The 21,081-nt window shown below is 37.0% G+C and overlaps 1 protein-coding gene across 3 annotated transcripts in view; it reads right to left on the bottom strand.

Annotated features, from left to right (window-relative positions):
- LOC106081279 (serine/threonine-protein phosphatase 6 regulatory ankyrin repeat subunit A) overlaps window positions 1-21,081 on the bottom strand; it is an 83,773-nt gene that overhangs the window by 45,158 nt on the left and 17,534 nt on the right. For all 3 annotated transcript variants that reach the window (XM_013243138.2, XM_059365211.1, XM_059365210.1), the window contains exon 3: window positions 3,253-3,354. In XM_013243138.2, the coding sequence (XP_013098592.1) occupies window positions 3,253-3,354 (102 nt within the window). The remainder of the gene's footprint in view (window positions 1-3,252; window positions 3,355-21,081) is intronic.

The raw sequence follows: 21,081 nt of genomic DNA on the forward strand, positions 1-21,081 counted from the left end.
TGAATCGCCAGAGTAAACGAATTAAAAAAGAATAAACAAGTAAGAGCGTGCAAAGTTCGCCGGGCCGAATCTAAGACTCAATAAAGTATATATATTCTTGATCGTCATGACATTTTTTGCCGATCTAGCAATGTGCGTCCGTCTGTCTGTCTGTCGAAAGCACGCTAACTTTCGAAGGAGTACTAGCTTTACGCTTGAAGTTTTGCACAAATACTTTATATTGTATTAGTGTAGGTCTGTTGGGATTGTAAATGGGCCATATCGGTGCATAAACTGATATAGCTGTCATATAAACCGATCTGGGATTCTGACTTCTTGAGCCACTAGAGGGCGAAATTCTTATCCGATTTGGCTGAAATTTTGCATGACGTCTTTTGTCATGACTTCCAACAACGGTACCGAATATTGGTAAATCAAATAGGTAAATAACCTGATATAGCTGCCATATAAACCAATCTGGGATCTAGACTTCTTTAGTCTCTAGAAGGCGCAATTATTATCCGATTTGCAATTTTGTACAACGCCTGCTCCCATGACCTTCAACATAGTGCAAAATATGGTCTAATCTCCCTATTTTACTTCTTGACCCCATAAAGGGCGCAAATCTGATTCAATTTGGCTGACATATACAATGTTTTCTACTATGGTCTCCACCATTCAATTCAATTAGCATAGCAACTCTTTTCTTTTATGTTTTGTTTGCCGAAAAAGAGATACCGGAAATGGACTCGACAAATGCGATCCATGGTGGAGGGCATACAAGATTCGGCCCGGCTGAACTTAGCTTTTTTAGTTATGCATGGACGAATATATGGTAGATTTCCGCTAAGTATGCATGAACGTGACTCTATCGTTGTAAAATTCCAAGGCATAGGTGTTAGCTTGCATTTCGGTTTATATTACATTTGCAAGATTGGTATATGGTATATTACAACTGTATTCGCCATTTTAATTTGGTGCTTGAGAATTCTAATAATACTCACTGTTCGAAATTCCAATGACATAAGGTACAATAAACTAACCTTATGAATTAGTTCAAGAAGTTTGTTCAGATCTATGTTTTGTGCAGAAAGGTTGACAATATTTAGGCAAAACTTCTGATCTTCGCCTGCATTATGTATTATGGTCAGGCAGTCTAAAACAGATCTCAGTCCCTGGGTTCTGAATGTAAACCCAGATGACAATACTAGGGTTCCGACAATACAAGACTGTGTCGATGGCAGCAGTGCCACGCACTCGACTTCAAGGTTCATCTAAGGTATCCGATCGAAAACTGCTTCCCTTCCTTCCAGGTTTGCTATCTGGTATAAAGTTAAACTTCTGGTTATATAATTTTCTTTGAAATCGCAAGGGAAGCGCACCCTCCCCCTAACCACAAAAATGACCATACAAAATTTAAAGTAGACCGATGGAGACAATTTTGAACTTAAATAAACCGTATTTTGGAGTAGATTACTAAACATGTATCAAAATATGGGGCCACTTTTCTGTGGGCTTATGCCGTCCCAAAAAAGCAACCAAACGGACATGCAAACGGATTAAAGCAATATGGGACTCAAAAAAAAGGTAGTTTGGAATGTAGTAGAGTTAGGCAGACGTTTAAGGGGCTTGACTTCACATTTCAATGTCAGGTTCGTACTCAAATCCTAAAAACGCTCATTTTATTAGGCTACATGTAATTTTGGGTTGTTTTGAGGGAAGGTAAGGACCTACAGATAAGCACATGGTTCAAAATTTGTATGATAATTTCTAAATGCGTTAATTTGGGCTTCATATTGGCTACATGTCAACTTGGAGATGGGGCGGACAGGTTTTTACTGTACTCCTTAAAAACATCGCATTTGAGTCCTCATTTCCTCATTGCGATTGAATCCTCTTTGCGATCTCCGCATTCGTTAGTAAAAAAGACAGACGAACAAACGATACAGAGAGGATACGCGGACAGATGGACATGTCTTAGTCGAATCAGGAAGAATTTCTGAGCTAAAGCCCACATTTTATCACAGACACAGTAGTGGCGCAGGAAAAAAATAGGACGCTCTATTTTACAAGTCCTCGGGAGGATTTAGCTGACCCTCAGAAATTTGAGTCTATATTTTCATTGATTGCCACTTTGAACTGATCAAGTAGTTTCAGGGGTGGGGATGACCTCGAGAAGGTAAAAAAGTTGGTATCCATTTGAAGGATGTATTCGACCTAGTAACTGCACTCATGTTACAATTCTGGCTCCGAAAAGGCACGAAGTTTGTTACATACATCGACTCCATATAAAAAAGAAAACCCTTCAGACTTTTCTTGTTTTTATCAATATTCGTCGTTAACTATTACCGGCATATAAAATCGGTGACCTTAGTTTACAACGAACGAAATTTTGTAAATCTTGAAAACACCATTTTGAGTTTAAAATACAATCGTACCAGCGAATGTATTATTCATTTTTTTATTTTGCATGTACATTCATCCAAATCGTCTGCATTTACGCGTGGCTTAAAATCTAATCATGTAAGTTGTCAACAAAATACTTTGTGCGATCTATTAAAGGCTCTTCAAATTTCGCCAAATACATTTTTAGCGCCGTTTCTTACTCTTGCATACTTTTTATTTCAAGGTCAATTATTAAAGGAAAATTTTGTAGTGCATTAGGCAATGCTCTTTGCTTGACTCCATTTTTAAAGTCATAAAAATGCAAATATTCTTTATACACCCATCTAACCTCGGGACTATTAATTGAGTTGAACTTGGCGTTCAGACTATGCTTGACGCTTTCTTTAGGTAATGAAATCTGGTCATACAATAAAATTCGTGAGTGTTTGACATGCATCTGGATGGAACATGACCCTTGGGCAGTAGACCGCAATTTTGCAACAACAACAATAGCTTACTGTTATCCTATTAATAATTCCATTAAATTTAATGGTGCTACCAAAGAACGAAACTCCTGCCAGAAATATTGTAGGGGCAAAAATGCAAAGGCATGCTGCAATAAATTTTTGTTTGTGTCGCTTGACCTTTACCTAATGACACGCAGGAATTTTTCAATGGAGTTCGCTTTTCTTCTTATCCACTCCTTTGTTTCCTCACAATTCTTGTTAGCGAAGTTTAGCTCATGAAAATCAAAATTTTCATAGCATTCCGCGTGCACTTTCACATTGATTTTTATTTCATTTTCTTTTATGCCCCTGTGGGGTTTTCCAAGTGGGGGAGAGCCATTTGCTTCAACAAACCATTTCTAATGGGAAATTCTTTACTTACCCCACCCGTAGAAAAGGGATCGACTCCACGCTTTGTCAGCAAAAGTTTCACGACATCCTCACGTGAATACATCGCTGCAATGTGCAACACATTGTAATTGTCCTGCAAAAAAAGAAAAGCAAAAGTGAATCAGTACAATTAAAGAAAAAAACATTTAATTTTCTCTCAAGAAATAGGTGTGCTACCGTTGGCACAACCATGGCTATAATTTCAAAATAGTTCATTTTAAACTTAAACCTGTAAAATAAAGAGTATAATAGTAGATGGAATGGTTTAGCTTTTAGTCTCACACAATGCATTGTCCAAAATGGAGCCACAATTAACAATTGTTATGTATGATTTATTGGATAAACATCGTAACACATACGACAATCTATTTTTTATACCCACCACCGAAGCAACACATCGAAATAACCATTTTCGACCCTATAAAGTATATATATTCTTGGTCAGCGGAAAAATCAAAGACGATCTAGCCATGTCCGTCCGTCTGTCTGTTGAAATCACGCTACAGTCTTTAAAAATAGAGATTTTTGAAACTTTGCACAGATTTTTTTTTGTTGATAAGCAGGTAAAGTTCGAAGATGGGCTATATCGGACCATATCTTGATATAGCCCCCATGTAGACCGATCCGCCGATTTAGGGTTTTGGACCCATAAAAGCCACATTTATTATCCGATTTTACTGAAATTTAGGACAGTGCGTTTTGCTAGGCCACTCGACATCTTTCATCAATTTGGCCTAGATCGGTGTATATTTGGATATAGCAGCCATATAGATTGATCTCTCGCTTTAAGGCATTGGGCCCATAAAAGACGCATTTTGTTGTCCGATGTCGCCGAAATTTGGGACAGTGAGTAATGTTAAGCTCCTCGACATACTTCTGCAATATGGCATAGATCGATCCAGATTTGGATAAAGCTGCCATATAGACCGATCTCTCGATTTAAGGTTTTGTAATTTATTTATTTACACCCGCACAACAAGAATATAAATTCTTATAATTAAAGTGCGGGTAATATCTCCAACAATTGTACATAGTAAACACTTAAAACTAAGAATCTATAGCTATACAATACATCACAGAATTTGAATGAATTACTTACTAACGGAAAAAACTAACATTTGTGGCTTTGTAGATTTGAATTTAAAAGAAAAAACAAAAGTGAATTTATCAATTAAAGAGGAATTAATAGACTTAGTTGATCCCCAAAAAAAATTAAGGTTAGTATAAAAGATTAAAAATAAATATATAAATGAGTCTTAACATTCATCAACTTAATGCAGTAAAATGTTTCCAAAGTCTGGTTTTAAATGTTGCCGAGTTACTGAGTAATTGCAGATAGTTAGGAAGTGAATTCCAGAGACGTACAGCGAATATCAACATATGCCATTCAGAAACAAGCCTCCGATACATTTTGGGAATGATTTTTTTATTTATGAAGGAAAGTAAGCGATCTTAGGAACAACAAGTGCTGTAAGGAGACGCCATACAGAGATAAAGTGTATTCAGAGATGGAATCGCGCCATCTCAAGCCAAGTACATAACGAATAACGCTATAAAAAAAGGTGTTTAGCTTACGTCTACTTATCGAGTCGCAATTAGCAAACAACTCACAGCCGTAGAGAATGCCAGGAACAAGATAAGTCTTTGCCAAGAGAGACCTAACCCTCAGCGGAGTAACCGACTGAGTGGCCCAGAGAGCACGCAATTTTGAATATCCCTGACCAACGACAGAGTCGATATGATTACTCCAAGTCAGAGTGCTGTTAATAACAACGCCCAAGTTCTTTGCATGAGGAACGATTTCCAATCTAGAGTCGATAATGAATATGCCGACATCACATGAAAAACGAGACAGCCTGTTTCTGATAACCACACACTTGGACTTTACAGGGTTGAGACACAGGCCATTGGCTTTCGCCCACGTGCTGACTCTTGACAGATCATGATTAAGCAGACGTATGTTTTCAGCAATCTTATCCCTCGGACTGCCGATATACAGGGTGGCTGATGAATATTGCTACAATGATGAATATTGCTACATTTTTTTTTCGGTGTATGGAATACATTTTTCTTTTATTCATGTTAAATTAAATTATTAAATTAATTATTAAATTATTATTAATTAAATTAATTAATTAATTAATTAAATTAATTATTAAATTATTATTATTAAATAGAAAAAAAGTTATTACATTTTTTTTTGGTAGCGGCTTTCATCAGCCACCCTGTATATTTGTACATCGTCAGCGTACATATGTACCTTACAATAAGACAATTGACCCGCCTAGTCGTTACTGTACAATGAAAAGAGAAGAGTACCCAGAATTGATCCCTGAGGAACACCTTTTAAATCAAGCAGAGGTGCCGATAGAGAAGACTTATAACTGACGAACTGAGTGCGGTGTGACAGGTACGACAAAATAAGACGAACGGACGTAGAAGAAAAACTGTAAAGATGTCTCATCTTATCACAAAACAAGGAATGATCCACAGTGTCAAATGCCTTAGAATGGTCAAGAAGAACAAGGAAATTTATCTTGTCATTCTCCAAATTGACCCTGATCCTCTCAGTGACCTCTGCCAAGGCAGTTACGCAGCTGTGGTTAGGTCGAAACCCGGACTGTCTCATATATAACAAAGAGTTCTCGTTGACAAAAGACGACATTTGCAAATACAACAATTTCTCAAAGACCTTTGACAAGTAACAAAGAATCGCAATTGGTCTATATTCCTTGGAATTTTTAGGCAGTGAGATGACTTTGGCATGTTTCCACGCTAATGGAAAGTAACTCGTGGTCAAAATCCTATTGAAAACATAGTTTATATGAGGAATAATAAGGGGGAGCAAGAGTCTTACAAATCTAGGATCAATGCCATGAGATCCGACAGCGTTAGACTTTACAGTCGCGACGCACTCAAGGACATCGGTGGGACCAATACAGCTGAAGCCAAACCCAGAGTCGTCATCGAGGGAGGGGGAGATATTGAAGCAATAGAAATTGGGCTCAACTGGTTTTGAGCCCATAAAAGGGGCATTTATTATCCGATGTCGCCGAAATTAGGGACAGTGTGTTGTGTTGAGCCCTTCGATATTCTTCTTCAATTTGGCTCAGATCGGTCCAGATTTGCCATATAGACCGATCTCTCGATTTACGGTTTTGGGGTTATAAAAGGCGCATTTGCTGTCCGATGTCGCTGAAATTTGTGACAGTGACTTGTACTTATTGGTATTTGGTCCAAATCGGAACATATATCGATATAGCTGTTATGGGGCATAAGGTATGAATTTTTTCACCGGATTTTGATATAAGGTCGTTTACATATATACCCGAGATGGTGGGTATCCAAAGTTCCGCCCTGTCGAAAATGTTCAGTATTGCGAGACTGACCTCTAGTTTTTGCTCCTGGTTGACGCCGAATTAGGTTTATTGATGAAGGAGTGCGTTAAATAGGCAAGCACACAACGGTACACATAGGACTACGAGCTCACTTATGCAAAATCGGTGCTGCAAGCGATAGCATGAGTAGGGCATATGGGGAATATGATGAGACGTTGGAGCATTTCCTATGTCATTCCCCTGCTTTCGCGGCTAACAGATACCGGCACTTAGGTTGGGACACAATGCCAGACATGAACCAACTTAGCGGCGTGGCATGGAAAACAATTAAGAGTTTTGTGAGTGGCACGGAATTCCTAAATCAGATTTTCTTTTTCGAGGTTACTTTTTAGTATTTAGAGCGTACAAGAAGCCGATTACTGGCTGAGGTGTATGTCCATAGTGCCATGGGACGGATTAATATCCGAACTCTCTTTTCAACTTAACCTTTAAAAGCAAATGTTATCTTCTGGTGAAAAGTAAGTAATTTTTCATTCTTGGGTCTTTGTACAGTGTGCTAGCTGAAAATCTAGTTTGCTGCCGAGCTTGCCAACTTGACGGCAATATTATTTTATCGGCATCTAGCCAATTTCTGGTTAATTGTGATATTTTAAATAACAGGTTGAAATGTTTCCTAAAGATTCTATTACACGGCATGCAGTTGTCTTACGAGATGACAAATTTAGCCCATGTTGAGTTGTACATCTCGTGTGGTACAAACGAAACTAATAGCAAAAATGATAAATCGTATGTAAATTGACAATTTTGACAAACATTTTCAATTACATGTGAATACAACAAGTGACATGTCATGCCGTGTAATAGCGCCCTAAGCCAGCAGTCAGATATGCATTCACTTTTCCAGCTAAGAAACCTAAACAAACTTTATTTGACATTTTGAGGAAGCAGTTTGTTGAGTGTGGATGGAGAGTTAAGTCTATTGTTAAAACTCGGAAATAAGAAAAGAATAATTCCTTGTTTAAGCGACCAAATAGCCGATAGTTTGAAAATGTTTATATATATCAATATAATCAAGCTTTAATGGAAATGGTAGCCAATGGTGTTCCGGCAACGAATTTGCATTAAAAATGTTCTGTTCATTTTCTACCATTTCTTTCACAAAAAGGGTTGTTTGCAACTTCCAAACTCTCTGTGCGAAACTTTTTCAAATTAGCCGACGACCTATCGTGTTGAGAACGATGACTGACACTATAGTTCGCGGCAACGACCATAATGCGATGCTCTTCTAAAGTTAAATTAAGGACCACTTTGTCATGAAGCATTTCGCTCCAGTAGTTAAGTTTTAGAATCAGTGCATATGGGACCATTGTCTGTTGATTATATATAAAGTAGTTTTTATACCCTCCACCATAGGATGGGGGGTATACTAATTTCGTCACTCTGTTTGTAACTACTCGAAATATTCGTCTGAGACCCCATAAAGTATATATATTCTTGATCGTCGTGACATTTTATGTCGATCTAGCCATGTCCGTCCGTCCGTCTGTCTGTCGAAAGCACGCTAACTTCCGAAGGAAGCTAGCCGCTTGAAATTTTGCATAAATACTTCTTATTAGTGTAGGTCGGTTAGTATTGTAAATGGGCCATATCGGTCCATGTTTTGATATAGCTGCCATATAAACCGATCTTGGGTCTTGACTTCTTGAGCCTCTAGAGTGCGCAATTCTTATCCGATTGGAATGCAATTTTGAACGACGTGTTTTGTCATGATATCCAACAACTGTGCTAAGTATGGTTCAAATCGGTCTATAACCTGATATAGCTGCCATATAAACCGATCTTGGGTCTTGACTTCTTGACTTCTTGAGCCTCTAGAGGGTGCAATTCTTATCCGATTTGAATAAATTTTGGCACGACGTAATTTGTTATGATATCCAACAACTGTGCTAAGTATGGTTCAAATCGGTCCATAACCTGATATAGCTGCCATATAAACCGATCTTGGGTCTTGACTTCTTGGACCTCTGGAGTGCGCAATTCTTATACGATTGGAATGAAATTTCGCACGACGTGTTTTGTTATGATGTCCAATAACTGTGCCAAGTATGGTTCAAATCGGTTCATAACCTGATATAGCTGCCATATAAACCGATCTTGGGTCTTGACTTCTTGAGCCTCTCGAGTGCGCAATTCTTATCCTATTGGAACGGAATTTCGCATGACGTGTTTTGTTATGATGTCCAACAACTGTGCAAAGTATGGTTCAAATCGGTTCATAACCTGATATAGCTGCCATATAAACCGATCTCGGGTCTTGACTTCTTGAGCCTCTAGAGTGCGCAATTCTTTTCCGATTGGAATGAAATGTTGCACGACGTGTTTTGTTATGATATCCAACAACTGTGCCAAGTATGGTACAAATCGATTCATAACCTGATATAGCTGCCAAATAAACCGATCTTGGGTCTTGACTTCCTGAGCCTCTAGAGGGCGCAATTCTTATCCAATTTGAATGAATTTTGGCACGACGTGTTTTGTTATAATATCCAACAACTGTGCCAAGTATGGTTCAAATCGGCTCATAACTTGATATAGCTGTCATATAAACCAATCTGAGTTCTTGACTTCTTGAGCCTGTAGAGGTCGCAATTATTATCCGATTTGCCTGATTTGTACGACGGATTCTCTCATAACTATCAACATACGTGTTTATTATGGTCTGAATCGGTCTATAGCCCGATACAGCTCCCATATAAATCGATCTCTCTATTTTACTTCTTGAGCCAAAGGCGCAATTCTTATTCGAATTGGCTGACATTTTACACAGGTCTCCCACATGTAATTTAATTGTGGTCCAAACCGGACCATATCTTGATATCGCTCGAATAGCAGAGCAAATCTTTTCTTATATCCTTTTTTGCTTAAGAAGAGATGCCAGGAAAAGAACTCGACAAATGCGATCTATGGTGGAGGGTATATAAGATTCGGCCCTGCCGAACTTAGCACGCTTTTACTTGTTTACCATTGAAAAGGTACTTTCAAATTTTAACATCTAAACGATGGTTATTTCCTACATATTAATGTACATTTCATTTAATTTTATTCAGATAATGCAACTTGAAGGCACGCCGTAGCCGATTTAAACAAATTACAATGATCTACTCCTTGTGTTTAATACACAAAATATATTAAAATAATGACTTAAAGACTAAGATCGCAAAAATTAGCTACTCATTGAAAATTATCTCCTCTTTTTTGGCTATTTTAGGCGTTAACTCTGAGACGTCCCTTGCCTCTAATAACATCATATTCGAAGTAGACCACGAGAACAGGCAAAACTTCAAAACGTACATGAAGGATGAACGGGGAGTAGGAGACTCAAATGTATGGTCTTTTGATGTAGAGTAGGATCTGATACTTAGTCTTCATATTACTATCAGCGACCATATGCCCGAAGGTTGCCAAAAATCCGTCAACCCGGCATGCAACCCAATCTGGACAATATGGGACAAGGGATTTTGAGAGAGTATGAGGAATAAAACCTTAAAATATGTGTACTGAGCAATAAATACGATAAATTAAAAAAGTAGTGTAGAACGAACTATGAAATATTTATTTTTAATGCTAAGGGGAGCTGCGAAGTACACAAGGCCAGCTTGTCTTATATATAAAATTCAATTTGTGTTTCTTTGTTTGACGGTTTGTTTGTTTGTTTGTTACGTATAGACTCAAAAACGGCAGAACCGATTACCTTGAAATATAAACAGGTCGGTCTGGAAGGAAACATAGGCTATATAATTTTTTGATATCGGGAGGTGGGCGAACCCTCCCCCTTACCCCAAAGGTACTACCCAAAAATAAAAGTGGATCGATCGGGACAATATGAGATTCAAATGAAAGGTATTCAAGAATAGAGTACGAATTTCATAAAAAAAATTTGGGTCCAAGTACCTGAGGGGCCGTCCCAGCCCCAAAACCCCTTAAAATAGGTTTGACAATATGGGACTCCAATGAAAGATATTCGGGAGTAGATTACGAATATGGTCAGGAAGTAGGAATAGGCGTTATAATTTGTTGGTAACGGAAGGGAGCGGACTTTCCCCCGTTATCCTAAAAACACCACCCAAAATCAAAAAAGGACCGATAAGGACAATATGGGCATCAAATTAAAAGTTTGCGGGAGTAGATAACGAATCTGGCATTCACATTCATGTCGAAGTATAGGGGGTCACCCCACGCCTAAAATGGGCACATTAGCCAATCACGGATACATGGGACTCGGTGTATTTGTTCCATATAGACTGAAAAACGGCAGAACCGATTTTCTCGAAATTTACGCATATTGTATAGGGTGGTCTGAAAGGAAACATAGGATATATAATTTTTCGATATCGGACGGGGGACGGACCCTCCCTCTTATGCCAAAAACACAACCCAAAATCAAAAGTGGACCGATCGAGACAATATAAGTATCAAATGAAAGGTATTGTTGAGTAGAATACGAATACGGTATTAAAATTTGAGTCTAAGTACCCATCGGGCCGCCCCAACGCCAAAACTCCCCCAAACAGACATATTGGACGTTCGTTTTAAAATGGGACTCAAATTAAAGGTATTCAGGAGTAGATTTCGAATCTGGATACAAAATCAGATCGAAGTATAGGGAGTCACGCCACCCCTCAAAAATGCCATTAGACCCATTATGACTATATGATACTTGGCTGAACCGATTTACTTACAATTTTCATAGATTGTGTGCAGTTGTCTGGAAGGAAACATAGCCTATATAATTTTTAGATATCGGATGGAGGCGGACCCTCCCCTTACCCCAAAAACGCCACCCATATCCGAAAGTGGTCCTTGTGGTGTCCCAAGGGTATCAATTGAAGACCAGAAAACGAACATAGTATTGAAATTTGGGTCCAAGTACTTAGCGGCCCCCACCAACCCCAAAACTCCTCTTTAGGTATTTGAGAGTAGAAAACGACTTTGATATCCAATTTTGGAGCCAAGTGTTTTGGGGTACGCCCTAAAGCACCCCCTAAACTGAACTTCATTTCCGTTTGGAATAAAGAACGAATTTGATATCTATTTTCAGTGCACAGTGCCGGTAGCCGCCCCAGCACCAAAACACCCTCCAAATGGTTCATATTTACCGGCTATGCCAATATGGGGCTCAAATTAAAGGAATTTGGAAGTGCGGCACGAATATGATATCCATATATGAGTCGATATGTCTGAGGTGCCATCCCTCCCCTAAAAAGCACTTCTCATTACCCCAATTTTTAAAACACCAGGAACCGAGTAGGGGCGAACTTCTCAGGCATCAATAAGTGCTTTCCGATGGAAGTTTAAACTCAATGATAAGGGAACGGCGTCCCGCAGTGCGACACCTCTTTGGGGAAAATTTTTTATATGACGGTGCATTGCATTGTTCCTCGCAAATTTCGCCAACATTAAGAGGGGATAAACACCGCTTTGTCCGATGTTTTCGCCAGGATTCGAACGCGTTTAGTGTTATAGGCTACAATGGCACGAATTCGATATCCCCATTCAGGGCGAATTTTCCCCACACTAAAAAAATATTAGAGAGTAAAAGAAGGCGCAGCGGAACGGGCCCCGTTCGGCTAGTATTCTATAAAATAAACAGGTAAAAACGCATTAAGTTCGGAACGACCGAATATGTTTGTATCCTATTTTATTATAACTATACTATATCAATATTAATATCCAAATAAGGGGCGATCCTTATCATATTTGGTACAGGTGCCGAGAATCTTTATACAAGTAATAGTACTAAATTTCTGCGAAATCGGGTAATAAATGCTGCTTTTATGGGCTCAAGAAACTAAACCAGCAGTTCGGTCTATATGACAGCTATATCTAAATATAATCCGATCTGCAATATATTTAGGTTGGATGGTGGGAACCTCAATGCAGCCCACTGTGAATGATATTTTAATTTTCGTGATTGAAGCTGTCTCAATTAAAAACTTAATTGGATTAAATGGCTTCCTAAACCCATTTTTATTTTTTCCTGTGTATGGTCCATCCAACGCTAAAAACTCTCATATGGATATGTAAGACGACCAGGGCATATGACAAGTTTGTTAGAGTAGAATGGATTATAAATCTGATATCAAAATTTAGGTCAAGTGCTTAGGAGCCGTCTACACAGAAAAAAATCGCCAATAAATTTTCAATTAAAATTTTTGTTAAAAATTTTTGTTAAATTTAAAAAATTATTTAATTCGATCATTTTTATTAACTTTTTTCAATTGCAATCATGATTGAAATTTAAGCTTATTTCAATTAATAAATTAATTGTTATTTCCAATTAATAAATTAATTTTTTAATTGTTTCTGAAACAATTTTTTGATTCGCAATTGCAATTGATTATTTTTTAAATTTATAATTAAAAAATTATTGAATAAATATTTTAATGAAATAAAAAAAGTAATTGATTCAATTTTTTTTTTATTGAATCTGAAAAATTTGTCAATGGAACAAGTGACTGAAAAATGTATGTTCTCCATTTAAAAAAACTAATCATTATTTTAATAGAACCACCTTCTTCTATAATTGCTGTATATTATTTTAGTACTTATATGTAATGCAAATCACGATAAATCAGTTATTATTTTTGCATCTTATCGATAACTATTCATGACAACATTGCATTGAAATTCTATCCAGAACATCTGACTTGCATTATATGGGAAAAAAATTAAAACTCAGCAAATATTTGAAATATATTCTTTAATTGAATTTACTTAAACAAAGATTACTACTGAGAAAGATTAATTGAAGACTATATTTTTCCTTACATTATGAATGGAAGGATATTTCTAAGATCTATAAGTCCCACATTTCGACAAATCTTTGGCATCCGGTTCTACGTAGATTGCCCCTACCCGACTACCAATATTTTTTGGTGAAAATAAAAATTGGATAAACAAAATAGTAATTGAAAATTTCAATCATTTTTTTAATTGGACCAATTAAAAAATTTATTGAAACTTTCAAAAAATTTCATTTATTTTTTTTAATTGGATCAATTAAAATTTGATTGAAAATGCAAAAAATTTCAATCATATTTTAATTAAATATGCAATTTTTGAACTGAAATCAAAATATTTTAAAAAGGAACTATATGCAAAAAACCTTTTTAGTATATAATATATAATCATTGTTCAAGACAGCGAACATAGAAAAAATATATTGTCCACACAGAAATATAGAAATATCAGTTTTATTCACTGGATGTTTATCAATGGTCAAAATCAGATAGTTTTATTCATGAATAATTAAACACACTTAAGAAATACAGAACTCGTTTTTATAGACCTTGTAAGTCCAAATATGGCTTGATCTAGACCTCATTGTGCAAAGAATAGTACAATAAAACATCCCAATCCAAATGTCACGTAATCTGAAAAAAACAGCAACATCTATAACCCGAAGTGCCTGAACCGAGTGATCTGTTTGTATGGGAACTACACTTCATGGTTCGATATGGATCATATTCATATCGGAAGTTGGACAACTCAATGTTACGAATTTCATCAAAATTTATGGGCTCAACATCTTATATAGGAATATCGGTCTATATGAAAGGCCTATCATCGTTCGATGAAAACCATATTTGACAGGGATGTCAAAAGGTCTCAAAAGGACAAATTTTGGAACCATCGGAAATGTATCAGAAATCGGAAAAATGTATCTAATATGGGCGTAATGTCTGGAACATATTCGTTTTTCATAGTCGAAATACTTCTATTAAAATTGTGTCATAAGTTATGGGGAAATGTTGTACTGATTGAAATCATAAAGATTTTTGCTTCAAAATCTATAATCTAAAGAAAGTAATCATGAAAAAATGTTGCGGAAAGCGAACATAGTACCAGTATTATGGCATTAAATATGGATGGATTATTGAGCGCAAACTTGATTCAAACAGCACTCATCGATATGTTAGAATGTTGGTGGGTGAAACTGGAATGGAAAAATAAAAAATTCCCATCCAAATGAGGTATAAACATTTATTTTAGATGCATGTCAATGGATACAGACACTAAAGCCAATGTCTATTGTGCGCTTAAACCTATCATAAAAACAAGATGGGTATTATTCGTCTTAAATTTAAGATAACCTCCAAGCAGCATTTATAAATTAAATGAATTCTTTCATAGGAAGTTGTTCTTCTATTTCGTGACTCTTACACATTTGCAGGTCCTTCGCATAGAAGTGGAGATTGATTGAGTTATGCAGTCACTTTTGGATGCAAAAGCTAAGCACACCTGTAACTAAAACAAGGTGTGGTTCCTTGCGCCATTAATTTATATAACATACTAAAAGAAATGATAGAAGAATAAAGTGAATTTAAGTTTTCCAGAAACGAGCAATCTTCCTAGGTTTGATTAATGTATCCAAAAACGAAGGGCTCAAACTACAAGATATTCTGATGAAAACTAATTTAAGGCAGTGATCTCATGGCCATATCATGCAAGTGAGCGGTTCGTTTTAAGATTATAATCTTTTTCTCATTAGCTATTATAATGTGCATACTCTGTGAATGATATTTAAGAGGTTACATGTAATTATGATCTATGGTCATACAATGATGCTTTTTATATAATGTGTGACCCTTTTCTTCTGTCTTGCGGAAAGACAGCACACCTTTGATATGATAGAATGCGATGTTTCATGTTCACACACAATAAGCTTAGTGAGCTTAGCTACACTTGTAACAAGCGAATTTTAATTAAGGTGTCCTAAAATTAGGTGCAAAACATAACATGTGTTGAGCTACATTAGAATGTGATCCTTTTGAATTATGGCACAAATTCAAATGAAATAGAATTCAGATGCACACCCTAATTGCCACAATCTGCTAGAGTAGGTGCGCCAACCTTTTTAAGGGAACACACCAAAGGAAAGATTGTGTGGTACAATCATTCTTCAGAAATTCTTCAAGCACACCTACAAGTGAAACAAATTCATCAACCTTAAATGCTATCTAGCACAATTTCAATTTTGCCATGAAGCGTGTAATGTATTCGCATTGCTGCATGATATCAGGACAACTAAAATACACCCTGCCAGATTTTAAACACATACATTCACATACCAGTTAAGGTCATTATGGTAAATGGATTCCGCGCTACGCGAATGTCATACAAGAACCCATTACTTAGGCCAAATGGTCATCCGTAAAGTGTTTTGCCAAAATGAGGATAATATTTACAAACACCACTATCCCCACTACCTTGCAAGCAGGTGAACAATGTTGAAAACAATCCGCAAACAGATAAGACATAGCTAAAAATATGTAATGTGAGTCATGACACTCGCCCCGCGATATGTCATGCGATGGCTAAGGCGTATTGGCCGCTGCAACATTCCTTTGATATTAAAGGACTTAAACTGTAGTCCTTTGGTTGAATTCAAGTGGAAATACCCACACGATGGCGCAAATTCATTCTGTCTGTTTGTGAGTTTGTGGAGCCAGACCGGAAGCAGTAGAACAGCAAACATTCCTTCCAACTTGATTTACTTTTTTAGGAATTACCATCGTTTTTCTCTATGTTTTGCCCTCTTCCTTCTTCTTCTTCTGCACTGCTATGCTCTGCTTTGGCTGGTTTGCCTTACCTTGTTGTGGCCTAGTTTTTCTGGTATGAGAACCACAACAAACATTTGCTTGCTGTTGTTAGGTTATTTCGCTCCGCTTCGATTCATTTGGCTTTGTTTGTTTGTTTGTTTTTGTTGTACTAAACATTGGTAAATGAAACACCAGGACTTAGCACTAAACCGTTTCTCGACTGCAGTATTATGTGGAAAATATTCATAATTATTCGATGTCTCGTTTTTGGTTTCTGCTTCTCTGTGCATAGTTCAATAACTTCTCAATCCCTTCCCCTTGACTAGTTGATAAGTTCTATATCTTGTAGTAAAGAATGTACTTGTAAAACGTCTAAATGTCTAGCTGATGAAACAATGACATATTAGTATGTCGTGTGATTCATTTATTGTACATCGAATTGAAAGAAAGAGAAGAAGTTTAGCATTTCTTTTGCAGATTTATGGAGAGCGATAATCGTGCTGTATTCATATAAAATGTCAGCTTTTTCTCAATTACCTAGTTTAAAATTTTTAATAAACACCAGAAATGGACTTTGGTAGGAATGCAATCCTTAATACCGTATCGGTAACGCTGTTCGACAATAGTTACATCATTCTAAAATTTATTACCTTCGATACTTCTTCAATCGAAAAAACTACTACGATCTACATATCTGCATACAGCGAGATTTTCTCCATTAACGTAGATGGATCCATATATTCTACGAAGGATTTACATTTCAGATTGCCCAAACACCACCTGCTTTTGTAATTTCAGACTGTATTGGAGCATGACGTTTGTCTTTTGAGGTGTGCCTTTGGTTTTAAGCCACTTTTTCAATATTATTGGGTCTTGGGAGAAGCCGTTGTTCAAAATTTCGGCCAAATCGAATTAGAATTGCGCCCTCTAAAGGCTCAAGAAGCCAAGATCCCAGATCGGTTTATATGGTAGCTATATCAGGTTATGTACCGATTTTCGCCATACTTAGTACAGTCATACCAAAACAATACGTGCAAAATTTCAGTCAAATCGGAAGAGAATTGCGCCCTCTAGAGGCTCAAGAAGTCAAGATCCAAAATCGGTTCAATGGCAAATGGCACAATTACAGCCAAATCAGATAAGAACTACGCCCTCTAAAAGCCCACTTACAATCCCAACCAACCTACACTAATAAAAAGTATTTGTGCAAAATTTCACACAATTTCACGGACGGACATGGCTAGGTCGACTTAAAATGTCACAACGATAAAGAATATTTATACTTTATGGGGTCTTAGACGCATATTTCGAGGTGTTACAAATAGAAGAATTACGACATTAGTATACCCCTATCCTATGGTGGAGGGTACACAAATATGCCATTTAAGAACGGATAGAGAAAACTCTTTGAAAGTTTAAATGTTTGAAGCTGAGGTGTTATCGAATATATGTTCCTTAATGATCCGGAAGCCTCTTGGCAGTATCCTAAATTTGGTGACATTGGTATTTCGACAAATTGATCGGGCTGCCAAATCTTCAATTGTGGTCCGATATTTTTTTACTGGGTAGTGCTCAAAAATCCCCACAAAAAAGTCCGCTTTAGGTGTACAAAACCTCCGCTGGGTTCGGGGATATTCGAATTTTAATTTTTATATTTTAAAATGTTGACCTAGCTTGGTTTCGTATTTTGCAATTTACGAAGGCATAAGTCAAAATTTTCAAGGCTATTCTGCAGTGTGCATCAATATCCGATTATTCAGCTAATCAAAAAATGTGGAAAAACGAATATTTTGCATTTTTTGGGCAAAAAAATATTTTCATTGATTGGTCTTTATTAAAAAAGCTGCGTCAATGACCTAACTTGTTCTCTTTGTTTTTGTGAAGAAGACATATTGTATTGGGTTGTCCAAAAAGTAATTGCGGATTTTTTTAAAGAAAGTAAACGCATTTTTAATAAAACTTAGAATGAACTTAAATCAAATATACTTTTTTACACTTTTTTTCTAAAGCAAGCTAAAAGTTACAGCTGATAACTGACAGAAGAAAGAATGCAATTACAAAGTCACAAGCTGTGAAAAAATTTGTGAACGCCGACTATATAAAAAATCCGCAATTAGTTTTTGGGCAACCTAGATGCCTTTTAACTGAAGTTTGAACAAAACAGTCAATAAATGAATATGAATTTCCAAATAGGCAATTTTATATTAAAAAAAAAATTGGAAAAAAACGCAACGAGTTCTCAAAACGCAACTCCCCCATCTCCCCCATTCGGTGTTTTGTTTTTTTACTAAACACATGCACCAAACAATGTTTGTAGTCTTCACACCCAATTTACTAAAAATATACCAATTAAAAAAATTATATTTCTGAAATGGGTATTTTGAGTATTTAAAAAAAATAGGAAGATTAATCAATGAGAATATTTTTTTAACTTTAGCGCCCCCCCCTAGAGGCCCCCGGACCATTTACATTACTTTAATTGGCTATGAAAGAACATTTGTCCCATTAGCCAAACTTAGGATAGCGTTCCAAGCGCCTCGATCTTCTGCGCTCCTTCTATAATCTGTGACACCAATCCACACCACACCACTTGATCTTTCCATCAGACTTTGGGTCAACACGGATTGCTTTTACCATCGTGATCGCCTACAAAAGACCTCTTCGCTGGTGCTTCTTCATTCATTCTGACAACATGACCTATCCAACGCAGCCGCTGTTTTTTGATACGATTAATTATGCTATCGTTATAGTTTCTTGGAATCGCATTTCGACTTTTATTCGGGTTTGTGCTTTGTAGTTCATTTCAATTTGGTTGGTGCTTCGTTATTTTAATTCATATCCGTGCAGCAGATTCCTCTTCAACATTGCCAAAAGGTGTAAGAACTCCTCGATTCGATCTAATCCTGATCGTCATCGGCATAGGTGTGCCGATTTTATTCACAGTATATTAAAAATCACAGTATATTACTAATCTAAATCATTGCTTAGTTAATTCCCTGCTTTATGTAAATATAGAAACTGGATACTAGATTAATTTTTCTTTCAGGCACTAGAAGAACTGAGAGGCGTAGATCCGTGTAGAGTCAAGGCGTTTGCCTTTTCATCCAGGTGGCACCAGGAAGAACGTTACTGGTTTTGTGGGGAGAATTCGTCGGAAGGAGAAGAGGGAGGATGGGGAATCATAATGGGCTTTAATCTCAGCATCGTCGTTTTCATCCGTCAACCTAACCTAACCAATCTGGCAACCCATCCGTTCCGTCTGCCTTGAAGTGTATATAGGCATTAAAAACTAGCCCACAACTTGGACTTGGCTTTTTAAGTTCATCCAGAGGCTTCACCAGACATACTATATGCGGTCCAGATTAGTCTTTTAGAGGTATAGACTTCATATAACCGGATCTCCTGATTTAATTTAATCAGCTTTTAGATACCTAAATTTTTTCGGTTTTGGTCGAATTGTAGTTTTTTTAGAACACTTATACCCCATAACAATGCACCAACCAAAGTCCAGTGAGGTCCATAAAATTCGCCTATGGGATTTAACTTCTTAAGCCCCAAGAAGACTTAATTTTTATACAACTTGGTGTAAATTTGATATTTAAAGAACATTTCTGTCCCCAAACTTCACAGTCAATATAAATCTGCCCATATAAACCATTTATCTGAATAGCCCTCTTCTGCCATAAGAAGGCTTATTGATTCATACACCTTGTCTTTTGAATCAAATATTGCAAATATTCCAAATTTTTTTCCCGCTCTCAAACTGCAATTCATCTTTCTAGACTATCAATGTAGCTAAAATTTTAAACAATGAAATATCTGCACAAATTTCCAACTCAAATGTTTGCCATAAACAAATGGCCACTTAAAATTCCATTAAATGTAATAATTTGTACTACCCACCCTTGGGGGAGGGGGGTGAGTAATGAAATATCGTCATCACCATATAAAATGTAGTTGTCATCACATCCGTTCTATGGATGTGGTGACCTTCTTTTGTAATTAATGGCCCTCACTACTTCTCCGCCTTCGTGTCCATGCAAAGGAATGCGTGGCAGAAGCGCCATTCTGCATGATGACATTTGATTTACACACTATCATTACGCCCCAAAACTATTCCAAAGTACTCGCATTCGCCACATGCCACAATAAAATTATTTGCCCCACTTGCTAAAGACTTTCTTGGCCCAACACTTTTTACATAATTGAAATTCAGCATACTAGTTTATCGTATGCCAAGGAAAAGCCAAGAAAAGAAACAGCAGCAAACATTGTGAGTAAAGAAAAATTCCAAAAGGCAAAATTTAAACTGATTGTTTTCCCAACTTTGCCCAGTCCACCCAAAAAGAAACTCAATAGAATGCACGAATTACCTCTCTGACGTTACCCAATAATGGCATACTTGTAGTTTGCACTATCGAAATTAAACGCCATTAGACTCTGTCCATTTGTAGCCTCACTGCTACACAACAAAAACGTAAAAGCAATGAAAATGGCACAAGAACATTTGCCACATTTTCCACATTACCAGTATGCAGAAGTTACAATTATGGCCAAACTCCAAAATCAAGTTCTCACTTTGTTTTCTGCAATTTTGGCTTGTGCCAAAAGCTTAACGACGATTTGATTAATTGTAGTCACACTTTCCAAATGGCTTTACCTACAGTGGTATTTTGCCTTTGCCTCCTCCTGCCCACTACTCGCCAGCTGGGAAGCCTGCGGTTAATAGGTCATATGACATTTTGCGCTCTATTACACGACCCTACTCTGAGGCGAAAATAAAAGGGGATTAATTGTTACGTGTAGGCCAAAACACGAGCAATGATATGATTAATATCCAGATTAGGATCTTGGAAAAATGTGCTGCGTCTACTTCATGTA

Source organism: Stomoxys calcitrans, chromosome 3 (assembly GCF_963082655.1).
Source record: "Stomoxys calcitrans chromosome 3, idStoCalc2.1, whole genome shotgun sequence".
NCBI classification, from domain to species: domain Eukaryota; kingdom Metazoa; phylum Arthropoda; class Insecta; order Diptera; family Muscidae; genus Stomoxys; species Stomoxys calcitrans.